At 37.1% G+C, this 13,262-nt stretch overlaps 1 protein-coding gene across 1 annotated transcript in view; it reads left to right on the top strand.

Annotated features, from left to right (window-relative positions):
• Positions 1 to 13,262, top strand: part of LOC106874001 (2-oxoadipate dehydrogenase complex component E1) — a 53,016-nt gene that overhangs the window by 5,580 nt on the left and 34,174 nt on the right. The window contains exons 3-7 of the mRNA XM_014921555.2: positions 7,214 to 7,337; positions 7,830 to 8,007; positions 10,342 to 10,449; positions 12,002 to 12,113; positions 12,705 to 12,802. Coding sequence (XP_014777041.1) covers positions 7,214 to 7,337; positions 7,830 to 8,007; positions 10,342 to 10,449; positions 12,002 to 12,113; positions 12,705 to 12,802 — 620 coding nt within the window. The remainder of the gene's footprint in view (positions 1 to 7,213; positions 7,338 to 7,829; positions 8,008 to 10,341; positions 10,450 to 12,001; positions 12,114 to 12,704; positions 12,803 to 13,262) is intronic.

The raw sequence follows: 13,262 nt of genomic DNA on the forward strand, positions 1-13,262 counted from the left end.
CCCGTAGGATTTTCGAGCGAGATCGTTGCCAGTGCCCCTGGACTGGCTTGTGCGAGTGGCACATAAAAGACACCATTTCGAGCGTGGCCGTTTTCGTGCGGGTGACATGTAAAAGCACCCACTACACTCTCTGAGTGGTTGGCGTTAGGAAGGGCATCCAGCTGTAGAAACTCTGCCAAATTAGATTGGAGCCTGGTGTTGCCATCCGGTTTCACCAGTCCTCAGTCAAATCGTTCAACCCATGCTAGCATGGAAAGCGGACGTTAAACGATGATGATGATGATGATGATTGTTTTGAATTAATCATGTACTGTTTTGTAACTATGAGATTTTGTTGAGGTAACTGTTAATTTTTTAGAATGATATTGTAGGGTTGGTGTGAGGAACCAGAGATGGCCAGTTTGAACATAAAACATAGAATAATTGAGCCAAATATGGCTGGTTTAAATGCTAAAGGGTCAAGATTCTACAAAGCTGAAATGAGACCCACAATATAAAATTGCTTCTACACATAGCGGACGTTAAACGACGAACATACAAACATCCTTCTTTGCATTGAAAAATGCCATTTGGCTGCTTGATGTGCTGTTGATCTGCTACCTCAGACATGCTATGTATTCTTTTTCTTCTGTCACCAGCTAGTGCCCCATCCCGTTTTCATCTTAGAACTGAAAGTTTTGTGCCACCTCCAATCATGAACATTTAACATACCTATCTGCTTTCCTCTCATCAGCCATATTGTGTCTGAATGACAGCTGAAAATTCAAGATCTTTGGTTTTCTTTCTGCAGTTATTCACGAAAATATAATCCTCAACTCTTAAAATGTTCAAACTTTTAATTCATATATATTGGTGTACTTGCCAGGCAAGTGATTACAACATGGATGCCATATTAGCCATTCAAAAACACCAAGACTTTATTATTACTTTGTCTTTTTGAATCATTAATACGTGTCTTCCACACTAATTATGTGTTTACAAGTTACTTAACAGCCTTGTGAGCACAAATACTGTAAAATATGTATCCAGTACACTCTGTAAGGTGGCTACTATTAGGAAGGGTATCCAACTGTAGATGACCCTGCCAGAACAGATACTGAAGCTCAACACAATTGACAGACTTATGTCCTTTCAAAACGTTCTACCCATGCCAGCATAGAAGGTAGCTTTTAAATGATGATGATATATATGTGCACAGGCATCGCTTTGTGGTAGTTAAGAAACTTGCTTTGCAACCACATTGTTCCTAGTTTAGTCCAATGCACTGCACCTTGGTTGGATAAGTGTCTTCTACTATAGCCCCGAGCTGACCAATACCCTGTAAGTAAATTTGATAGACAGAAACTATATATATATATATATATATATTGTTATTTCTCGTAAGAAATCACAACTACCCTGTTTTGAACTCTACAAACACGAGGCTTTATTAAGAGAAACAACAATAAACTCCCTGTCTGGCACCAATGGGAGTGGTGGGTTACCAGACAACTGAATTTTCCAGATGTTTGATCATCAGTTTTAAATTATCATACAAAAATTTATTAAAATTCTATATATACATCAGTATAAGCATTAGTCTTCTGAATATACATAGAAATGAGAGAAATAGGAAGGAATATAAAAATATAATTTAAGTAAAGAATAAGCTTTATTAACCTTTTAGCATTTAAATTAGCCATATCCAGCCAAAATCTTGTACCTTTTGTATGTTCTAGCTGGCCAGATCTGGCCTCTCACACCTATGTTACAATGTCATTATAAAAATTAAACAATTGCATCATTGAAATCTTCAAGCTACAATTTGAATAAATAAGCATGACAGAGTAATCCAGGTATTAAATGGTTAACCCAGACAAATAGGAGTACTGTAAATGCAGCAAAATTGAATAGTCTACTGTACTTTGAGAAACAACTATCCATTTTAGCTACAGTAGAAACAAGCTTTCTTTTAATGACAATGAATACAAAGTAGCACAAATTCTCTTAATTCTAATTAACAATACATCTTCTTTTAATTTTTTTTCTGGTTGCTTGAAAGTTTCAGTTATTTGAGTACTGGATAAGAGGAGTTTACTGTGTATAAGTTTTGGTGAGAAAGAAAACATAAAAGAAAGGGGCTTTGAGTGAGTGAGAAAGTAGGAGTTAGCATGGAAAGAAATGCAATAGCAATTAGCATTTGTGATGTGGGTTGATATGCATCAGATGAATGGTTAAATAGTCAATAGTAGATGCATGAAAGATATGCTGCATGTTATGCAACAAAGAAATGGGTTTGTAAATTTGTTTTCATTTGTTCAAATCTAAATAAGTGGGGTGTGTCACTCTGTATACTCCTTATTAGCATATGTAACTATTGTGTTGTCAGTTGTCATAATAAAGAGTAGAAGGAAAGGGTTTGGTAATCTTGGTACAGCTGATGTACCTTCTGAATTACTAATCTGTAAAGGCTGACACATGGATGGATGGGCAGGAAAAATACCTTAAAGATGCAATATTTGAAGAGTGACTCCTAACAGTGTATTATTTAACACTAAGATGGGGCAATGCAGAAATTGATATTTTGTTCAGCTCTCAATAAAAAGCCAGTACAAAAGTAAATATACAATTATGATAATGATAATTAGCTAGCTGTGTTAAGTAGCTTGTTTACCAACCACATGGTTCCGGGTTCAGTCCCACTGCGTGGCACCTTGGGCAAGTGTCTTCTACTATAGCCTCGGGCCGACCAAAGCCTTGTGAGTGGATTTGGTAGACGGAAACTGAAAGAAGCCCGTCGTATATATATGTATATATAGATACATGTGTGTGTATGTTTGTGTGTCTGTGTTCGTCCCCCCAACATCGCTTGATAACTGATGCTGGTGTGTTTACGTCCCCGTAACTTAGTGGTTCGGCAAAAGAGACCAATAGAATAAGTACTAGGCTTACAAAGAATAAGTCCTGGGGTCAATTTGCTCGACTAAAGGCGGTGCTCCAGCATGGCCGCAGTCAAATGACTGAAACAAGTAAAAGAGTAAAAGAGAGTAAAGAGTGAGCAAACAGTTCCACAAATCAATATTAGATATATGAAAAAAAAGTGATGCTAATTACACAAATGCCATCATCATCATCATCCATCCATCCACTTTTTCATGCTGGTATGGGTCAGCTGGAGCTTATTTTGAAGCAGAGTTTTCTTTGGCAGGATGCCCTTCCTGTTGCCAACCTTCATCTGTTTTCAAGTAAAGTAATAGTTCCCCATGGCCAGACATGCTTTCACAGAATATTGACAATAAATGACACTATTTGTATGACAGTAACATTCATTTACAACTATCATAATGTCATGAAAAGGAGACATAAACACACACACACAATGGGTTTTTAGTTTCTGTCTACTAAATCTACTTGCAAGGTTTTGGTTGACCTAGGGCTATAGGAGAAGACACTTGCCCAAGATACCATGCAGTGGGACTGAACCCAGAACCATATGGTTGGGAAGCTAACTTCTTACCGCACAGCTACACAAAGAAAGATCTAGAAATACAAATTTGATTAGAAGATCAAAACATTAACTCGATGATTAGTTTTGTAATAATTTTGGCAAGTATGGTTGATAACATCAAGCATGTTTTAACTTATTACACCTCATCAGCTAAGCGTAGATGTCACCATACTTGCCAAAGTAGTAACAAGAGAATCACTAAGTGCTATTACAGTTTTATAACCCAACTAGATGTTTAACCCTTTAGCATTCAGATTTCTTTGTCAAATGTAATACTCATTTATTCACATTGTTTTGAATTAGTCACACATTATCTTGTAGCTTTAAGATTTCAATGGTGTGTTTGTATGTTTTTAGAATGACATTGTAGGGTAGGTGTGAGAAATAGGATGTGGTCAGTTTTAACATAAAACAGGTTGAATATTTGGGCCAGATTAAATGTTAAAGGGTTAAAAAAAGAATACTGAATTTAATTCCTCAAATGTCATTTGCCAACCCACCATGTTATACCCCACCATTTTCTTACTCTTCATTAAATGTTAACCCATACTTAAATATGTTAACCTTTACTTCTCATAAACACAATGTTTATGAGAAATGGTATTAGTGCAGGTGTGGCTGTGTGGTAAGAAGTTTGCTTCCCAGCCACATATCTGACCCTTGTAAGCATGAAAAAACAGATGTTAAATGATGATGATGATTGATATATATAATATGTGTGTGTGTGTGTTGGGGTACATTTCTCACAATAAAACTACAAAGAAATAAAAGTAAAGTTAAGATAATATAAGAAGAGAGAAAGAGTATGACAGGTTTTTTATAAATGCTTGTATTTATTTTCCTGTGTGTAATTTATGATAACAGATAACACAAATAATTAGAACATATTGCTAATTTAATATGACTGACATGTGTCCTCCTTTGAGAAGCCAATCTAAATTTTGATTTTCACATGATAAGAGTCCAAACCAATATGCATAGTAATCTTTTGTTTTTTTCTGCCAGGAATGTTTCTTCTTCTTCTTTGGTACCCAGTCTTGTTATGCTGACCTGCTTTATTTATTGCTAACGGTTTCTAGAATGTAACTCTGTTTACTACATAGCTATTAAAATGCACAGTTAAAGACAATACTACTGTCTTGGCAAAAAGCATTTGTATCTCAGTGTAGGATGATGTGACCTGGAATGAAGCAGGTGATCTAAAATGATAAATGAAACTGGAGATGTTGTTGAATAAAAACAGGTCATCTCAAATGAATAGTAAAATGAAACTGGATATGGTGTCTCAGGAAGATCACCCAAATTGAGGTCTTGAGCCACATTTTCATCATCATCATCATCGTTGTTTAACGTCCGCTTTCCATGCTAGCATGGGTTGGACGATTTGACTGAGGACTAGTGAAACCAGATGGCTACACCAGGCTCCAATCTGATTTGGCAGAGTTTCTACAGCTGGATGCCCTTCCTAACGCCAACCACTCAGAGAGTGTAGTGGGTGCTTTTTACGTGCCACCGGCACGAAGGCCAGTCAGGCGGTACTGGCAACGGCCACTCTCAAAATGGTATATTTTATGTGCCACCTGCACAAGAGCAAGTCCAGCGGCACTGGCAACGATCTTGCTCGAAAGTCCTTACACATGCCGAGGGCACAAGTGCCAGAAAGGCGACGCTGGGCACAGGTGCCATCACAATTTCGCTTTCGCTTGCCCCAATAAGTCTTCGCAAGGCTGAGTTTTGTGTCTAATGAGGGAGACGATGTTGGCATGGGTGCCAGACGTCAAATTTAACTTGATTTCGATTTCACTTGCCTCAACAGGTCTTCGCAAGTGGAGTTTAATGTCCAATTTAACTCAATTTCGTATTCAGTAAATTAAATGATTAAAACAAGAAAATATGATTTAGAATGGGAACCGATATTTTGTACAAACAAAAATAAAAAAAAAAACAGAAGTCACCAAAAAATCCAGCTATGTGATTTAGGGGCTCACTTTATAGAAACATGTTATCACAAGTTCAATCTTACTTAGCTTTAGGTTGAGCTATACATTGTGAGTGGAATTTAGTTGACAGAAACTATTTAGCAGCCAGTTATATATAGGTGTGGTGATGCAAACAGGAAAATAGAACTCAAAACATAAATACATATATTTTATTCATAATTTATTCTGATTATTAATAAAATATATATCTTTGAGGGTACATGGTTTAGTGGTTAGGGTCTTTCACTCACAGTCATGAGATTGTGGTTTTGTTTCTTGTGGTCTTGAGCAAAACACTTCATCTCACTTTGATCATAAATCTGCTTGATATGGGTTGACTTTGAGCTAAACAACGGTGCAGATGCAAAATTTCAGGGATTTAGAATCAATTTGCATTAAAAATACTATAGAAGTCTTCATAATTTGTAAATGAGTTACAGGTTTCCAGCAGGCCAATCACTGGTTAACTATGTCTGATAGTGGCCATGATAAGAGAGTTTGTAATTCGATGCAGAACTAATATCTCAAAGGACTTTATAAGTGCTGGTTATTTGGTTATCTGGTTATCTCACTGATGTTCATATCTTATACATTGGTGAAAGAAACACATGCAGGTTTAGTGGAACAAAGAAGAGAAATAGCACTCAATACATGTGTGTATATGCCATACTCTAATCTCCCATCACCAGGCATAGAGCCACCTCCCTCAATACTGTATTCCATTCAATGGCATTCTAATTGTGATCATCCTATCTTTTTGGGGGATGTTTTAAACTGTATTATATTGGGTCATCCCATAAATAATGTGGTTTCTTTATACTTCTTTTATTTTTCAAAATTAAGATAAAGTCCTTTTTTGATCTAAAATATACTCTCCTTCATTTTCTACAATTCTCTTCCATCTATCTGCTAGACTTGCAAGGTCCCTCTTCCAAAATTCACTTGTCCGTGATGAAGAATACTCCTCCAGTACTGTTCTGACCTTGTCTGCAGAATTCGTATTTTTTCCATCCAAATGACTTTGAAAAATGCGGAATAAAAAATAATCAGATGGGACAACGTCTGGTGAATATGGTGGGTGGGTGGGGCATCAGTTTCTCATTAAAACTACTCCAACCCGTATGTGGTTGAGCATTATCCTGATGGAAGAACACCTTTCGTCTTGTAACCAAATATGCTCCTTTGTCACTTCCATTATAGCTTTGAAAAAATAACTGTTAAAATCGAACTACACTCTTCAAAACTTGCAATAAGAATAAGTACAAGGTAAAATTGCTCCCTGCTTTTATAGCAAGTTGATGCAGGTAGTTTATCCCACCCACCCCCTCCTAATTTTAGTTCATGCAATTGCAAAAACTACATTATTTATGGGATGACCCAGTATAATGTGTTCTTCCCTGTTTTGTTAGATTGTAGGGAGTCATATGAGATAAATTTGCCTACTGTTTCTAGCATGTCATTCAACTATACTGAAGCTCTCTTCTTCACTCTCTAGTATTGTCTTGATCTATGGTCGAGCTATTTCACTAACTCAGTCCTGCTACTTTTCTTTCTGATTGGTACTGTTGCAATATTTTCACATTCTTTGGAATGTAATGCTAGTAAAAGTGAAAATCCAATCCCTTTTGGAAGACTAGTTTTGTTTTTGTTTTGTTTTCATCTCTGTTACACTCCAGTTATACTTTTTGCAGTTTATTTTTATCAATATTCTTTTTTAATTTAATTTTATATTTTATATTAATTCTAGTGTTATGTTCAGAAACCATTGAAAATCGAATAAAACATAGCAACGCTTATGCCTTGGTACAGAACTACCGACGCTATGGCCACAAACTTGCTAAATTGGATCCACTTGGACTTAAAGAAACACAGTAAGTTTTGTAGCAGTGTGTTATTTTCTCCTTTCACTTTTCTGAAGTATAAATTCTGTGTATCTTTGCATCACACACATATATGCACATACTTCTATTCACATTGAAGAACAAATAAGGGTTAGCAACAGAAAGGGCATCTAGCAATAAAACAAGACTTCAATATAGTCATTTAATCCATGCTAAGATTGAAAAACATGGAAAACAAACAAACAAGTATGAATATATATTTGTGTGTATGTGTGTATAATTGTGTGATCATTGTTTAACTTGCAATTTTCCTTTCATACGATTCTATAGTAGAGCATATTACCATTTTCTATTCATGTTCTTACACTGTTTCATCTAGGCAGCCCAACAATATGCTAACATCTAGCATATATAGCAATGATATGTTTGTTATGATGACAGTGTTTTTCTCTTCATGATGATGATGATGACAATGGTTAATCTCAAACTAATACTTTATTGTTTTCCCTTGTTTATTTACAGGAGCATTCAACAACTGAATCCATCACGCTATGGCTTCTCTGGAGATAATGAGGTAGCAGACATAAATGTTAAAGGTATCCTACATTGTGGATATGGCTACCAGTCCCCTAAAGAACTAATAGAGAATCTCCAAAGACAGTACTGCGGACATATCGGTGCTGAATTTGAACATTTAGAGGTAAGATTACACAAATTTGTCTGTAACTTCAGCTGTTGGTGGTCTTTCTTATAATAATGGGTGCCATGTAAAAAGCACCTCTGCTGGTGTTACATAAAATGTACCCAATACACTCTATAAAGTGGTTGGCATTAGGAAGGGCATCTTGCCATAGAAACCTTTCCAAAACAGACAAATGTAGCCTGCTTTAGCTCTCTGGCTTGCCAGCTCCTATTGAATCATCCATCCTGTGCCACCATAGAAAATGGACATTAAATGATGATGATGATAATGCAGCAGCACTGTGTTGTAGTTATTGTTATTTGTACCCCAGTTCAGCTCTGCTGAGGTAGGTTCCAGGCATGTCTATCTTGAATTATACTCAGATATAGCACACCTAGGGTTGCATTATCCAATTTTTTTGGATAGGTAGGTTATGATTTTGGAGAAATGTGGCTGCTATTTCTTGCATGTTGAGTAAGTGCATAGAGGCTTCCTTGTGGGCTTGACTGAGCAGTTGTAAGAAAGAAGAAGGTTAATAGTTGTAGAATTGGTATACAACAAAAATCCATCTCATGAAATCATTCATGTGGCTTTATGTCAGTGAGTTGTATGCATGCTCTTGTAAAAGTGTGTGGAATTATGGTTTGGGTGTTCAGCTCATGGGTTCAATTCTTGGATCAGGTGGCACATTGTATCCATGAACAGGGCACTTCATTTCCCATTGTTACAGTCCATTTAGCTGAAAATGAGTACTAGTGACAGCTCAGTAGAGATGAAATAACCCTGCAATGGATTGTACACAGTGTTTTGAGCGGCACAGACACTTAAGAAGTGGAAGAACATCTCTGGGAAATGATGAATGATCTGGAAGACCTGCCACAAGCATCACCCCTGGAAAAGTGGAATTGTGCATCAAGAATTCATCCCCAAGGGCCAGATTGTCAATTGAGAGTTCTACTGCAATGTTTTGAAGCATCTAAAGGACATTTGGCAAAAACAATTGGATCTGTAGAGCGCAAAGATTCACAATGACAGTGCACCCTGTCACTGAGCTCTCCTCACTTGTGAGTTTCTTGCCAAAAACAACATGATATCGTTTCCACACCTTCCATGTTTGCCAGATTTAACACCTGCAAACTTCTGTCTCTTATCCAAGACGAGAATGCAGCTCAAAGGTCACCATTTTAATACCGCTGTCAAGATTCGGAGTGAATTGCAAAAGGTCCTCAACTCACTTACAGGAAACAACTTTCAGGCTGGATTCCAAAAGTGGCAGGAACGCTGGCTCGGACCAGTGTGTTGCTGCGCAAAGTCACTATTTCGAAGGAGATGATTTTAAAACTTGGGTAAATAAGTTATTTTTTATTAACCATAACTAGTCATGGAACTTTTTGATACCACCTCATACTTCAAAGCAATGAATTCTATTTCGTTATGATTGCTATGAAGTAGCTAAGTCATCATTGTTGTCATCATCATCATCATCAATGATCTTATGTCTTCTTTTTCAATGCTTGCATAGGCTGGACAAGACTTCTTGAAGCAGTATTCTATGGCTGAGTTTACCTTCTTAATACCAGCCTTTACTTGTTTACAAATAATGTACTTTCATTATTATAATTCCATGTCTTTCATTATTATAATTCCAACTACTAAGCTACCAGACTTTTTGTTTATATGAGATATGAACATCATCACCACTACACAAGCAATATGCATACAAAGACACAGAAACAAAAGTCCGAAAGATGGAGAGTGACAGCTATACACGTAAAGAGACTGTCTCCAGGCTGGAATGTCAGAGACACTGCTTGACACATCCATGCTCTATTGCTGGCCAGCAAGAAAGAGATAGAATTAAGCGGGAAAGCTTGCTTGTTTAATTCCATGCATGCGTGAGACTACGCATGCGCACGGCGTTACTACATACTTATCTTAGCATAAATTATGTAATCTTTGCATAGATTATGTAATTTTTGCATCATAAATTATGCATGTCTAGTTTTACAAGTATAAATTACAAATGCATATCATCATCATCATCATGATTTAATGTCTGCTCCTTGCTGGCATGTGTTGGACACACACAAACCAGTAAAGGAGTACTATGTGTTTCTTGACCTATGAGAAATAGCAGCCAAATCATCTTCAAACCACACCGTACTATCTATAAAAACACATTGGAAAATGTAGTCTAGGGTACGCTGTGACTGATAAAGAGATTGGATTGTCTTGGCTAGACTGTCTCAATCAGAGCAATCAGTTTGGGAGTAAATAGCAACAAACAAACAAATAAGTGAAAGCCACTCTACTTAACAAAAATCAAAATGTTGTTACTATTTTCTTTCATAGAATGAAGTGGAACGAGAATGGTTTGCTCATGCTTTTGAGACAAAAGATTCCATTGAAGTGTCTGCTGAACGTCAGATATCTCTGGCCAAGTTGATGCTTCGTTGCCAGGTATTGTATTCAAAATTTTGTATGTCTTTGAATGACTTATTATTGGTTTGATGTTGTGAACATTTTAAATCTGCTTTTTTTGTTTTTTTTAGATATGTTTCTTTTAACACTGATTCGATTATCTTTGATAAATAACTCTTATACTCAGATGTATTTTTTCTTTTTTTTTCTTTTTTTTTTTGCAAATATAGCAGACATTTTGTTCTTCATAAGGCCAGCAGTTCAACTGTAGTATTGGGTGGGAGTGTTACTGCAATTTTAGTTTTTGACTTGGATCATTAAAGACATACACAGCAGAATTGTTAGCACCATGGCCAAAATACTTCACAGCATTTTGTGAATCTTAACATTCTGAGTTAAAATTCTTCCAAGGATGACTTTACCTTTCAGAGTCAATAAAATAAGTAATAGTTGGGTACTGGAGTTAATATAATTTGCTAGCCTCTTCCCCAAATTTCAGGTCTTCTGCCTATCATCATCATCATCATCATCATCGTTTAACGTCCGCTTTCCATGCTAGCATGGGTTGGACGATTTGACTGAGGACTGGTGAACCAGATGGCTACACCAGGCTCCAATCTGATTTGGCAGAGTTTCCACAGCTGGATACCCTTCCTAACGCCAACCACTCCGAGAGTGTAGTGGGTGCTTTTACGTGCCACCAACACGAAGGCCAGTTAGTTGGTACTGGCAACGGCCACGCTCAAAATGGTATATTTTGTGTGCCACCTGCACAGGAGCCAGTCCAGCGGCACTGGCAATGATCTCGCTTGAATGTCTTTTCACGTGCCAGGAAGGCAACGCTGGGCACAGGTGCCATCACGATTTCGCTTTCGCTTGCCCCAACAGGTCTTCGCAAGCCGAGTTTAGTGTCCAATGAAGGAGACGACGTTGGCATGGGTGCCAGTCGACGAATTTAGTTCGATTTCGATTTCACTTGCCTCAACGGGTCTTCGCAAGCAGAGTCTAGTGTCCAATAAAGGAAGGTACGCATAAGTGGGCTGGCTACACCCCTGGCAGAGGCCTTTATTATTATAAATATCATTAAGGCAGCCAGCTGGCAGAATATTTAGCACATCAGACAAAATGCTCAGCAACATTTCTCTCAGCTCTACTTTCAGAGTTCAAGTCCCACCAAGGTTGACTTAACTTTTCATCCTTTTGGGTCAATTTCCCACTTGATCACCTGTTTTTTATTCATTACCTTTAGTAATTTCTCTATGCTGGTGTGTAAATATTCTAGTTGGCTTTTTTTTCTTCTGTCCATACTCTCTTCCACCCTGGTCTCTCTTCAAGTATAGCCAGTTAGTATTAGCTTTCAGATGGTGGGCTCCATACATAGTCAACAGCTTCCCAGTTTTTCTGTCAAGTTTCTGTATGTCACTTTTTGTCCAATCTACAATTTTAGCTCCATATCTGATAAAAGATACTGCTCATACATTTATTATGTCAATAACATTGTTTGAATCATCATCATCATCATCCTGTCAACATACTAAGTTGTTGGATAACCATACTTCTGACTTCAATTGTAAATTATTACTATTATCAGGCATTTGACCAATTCCTTGCTTCCAAGTTTACCACTGTCAAAAGATATGGAGGAGAAGGTTGTGAAAGTATGATGGCAGCTTTTGATGAAATCTTTTCTAGGTCATCCCAATGTAAGTTTGACTATTTCTTTCTTTCAATTTTTTGACTGTTCAAAAGCAATAATTTTTCTTTTGGTCCTGACATTACTGCTCTGAGAATTTGTTTTTTCAAATGAAAAACATCCAAAGTTGCTATTAATTTAGTTCACTAATAACATACCTCTATACTTCTGGCCATTTTGTGAATTTAAATGAAGTGATAAATCAAAGCTTAATAGGCATGTCTATGCTGATCAAGAAACTTGCTTTGCAAACACATAATGTGCCACTGCACAGCATCTTAGGCAAGGAAGTTCTACTATAGTCGAAGGCCAACCAATGCTTTGTAAGTGAATTTTGGAGATGGAAGCTGTGTGGAAGCCTTTTGCATATCTGTATATGTGTGTGTCATTGTCTTTGTCTCCTCTGCCAGCATTTTCCAACTGAGAGTAGTTTGTTTACATCTCTGAAACATACTGATTTGGCAAAAGAGGCCAAAAGAATAGATACTAAACTTGAAAAAAATAAGTACTGTGGTAGCATGGCCACAGTTCAATGATGGAAACAAGTAAATGATAAAAGATAAATTACGGTAAATTTTAAATTGCAATGCCTTTCTTTCAGATGGTGTCACAGACATAGTCATGTGTATGCCCCATCGTGGTCGGCTTAACTTTCTGACTACAATGCTGGATTTCCCTCCTGTTCGCATGTTCCGAAAGGTATGTTTTTATTTCTTTGCCACAGATTACTTCTTTTACTTCTACCTAAAGTGCCTTTAGGTAGAGAAATTTGTCTATTTCTTTTTAAATAAAACTGGTGATGATAAGTCCTATTAAGCAATTTGGTTAGAGGAACCCTATTTTCTTTTATAAAGTATACATAGGGAACACCATCTTGGCAGGGTTTGTTAAACATCTCATTTTAAGCTTTAGTCTTAACAGAAGTTGAACTTAGTACAACAAAATAATAAAATGTGTGTTGGTTATATAAATCCCTTACATTGAAAAACTTTCACTTATCCATGATACTTATCATCATCATCGTAGTTTAATGTCCGTTTTTCATGCTAGCATGGGTTGGACGATTTGACTGAGGACCGGTGGACCAGGTGGCTACACCAGGCTTCAATCTGATTTGGCAGAGTTTCTACAGCTGGATGCCCTTCCTAAGTGTAGTGGG

The sequence above is a fragment of the Octopus bimaculoides genome, chromosome 4 (genome assembly GCF_001194135.2).
Source record: "Octopus bimaculoides isolate UCB-OBI-ISO-001 chromosome 4, ASM119413v2, whole genome shotgun sequence".
Taxonomy (NCBI): Eukaryota; Metazoa; Mollusca; class Cephalopoda; order Octopoda; family Octopodidae; genus Octopus; species Octopus bimaculoides.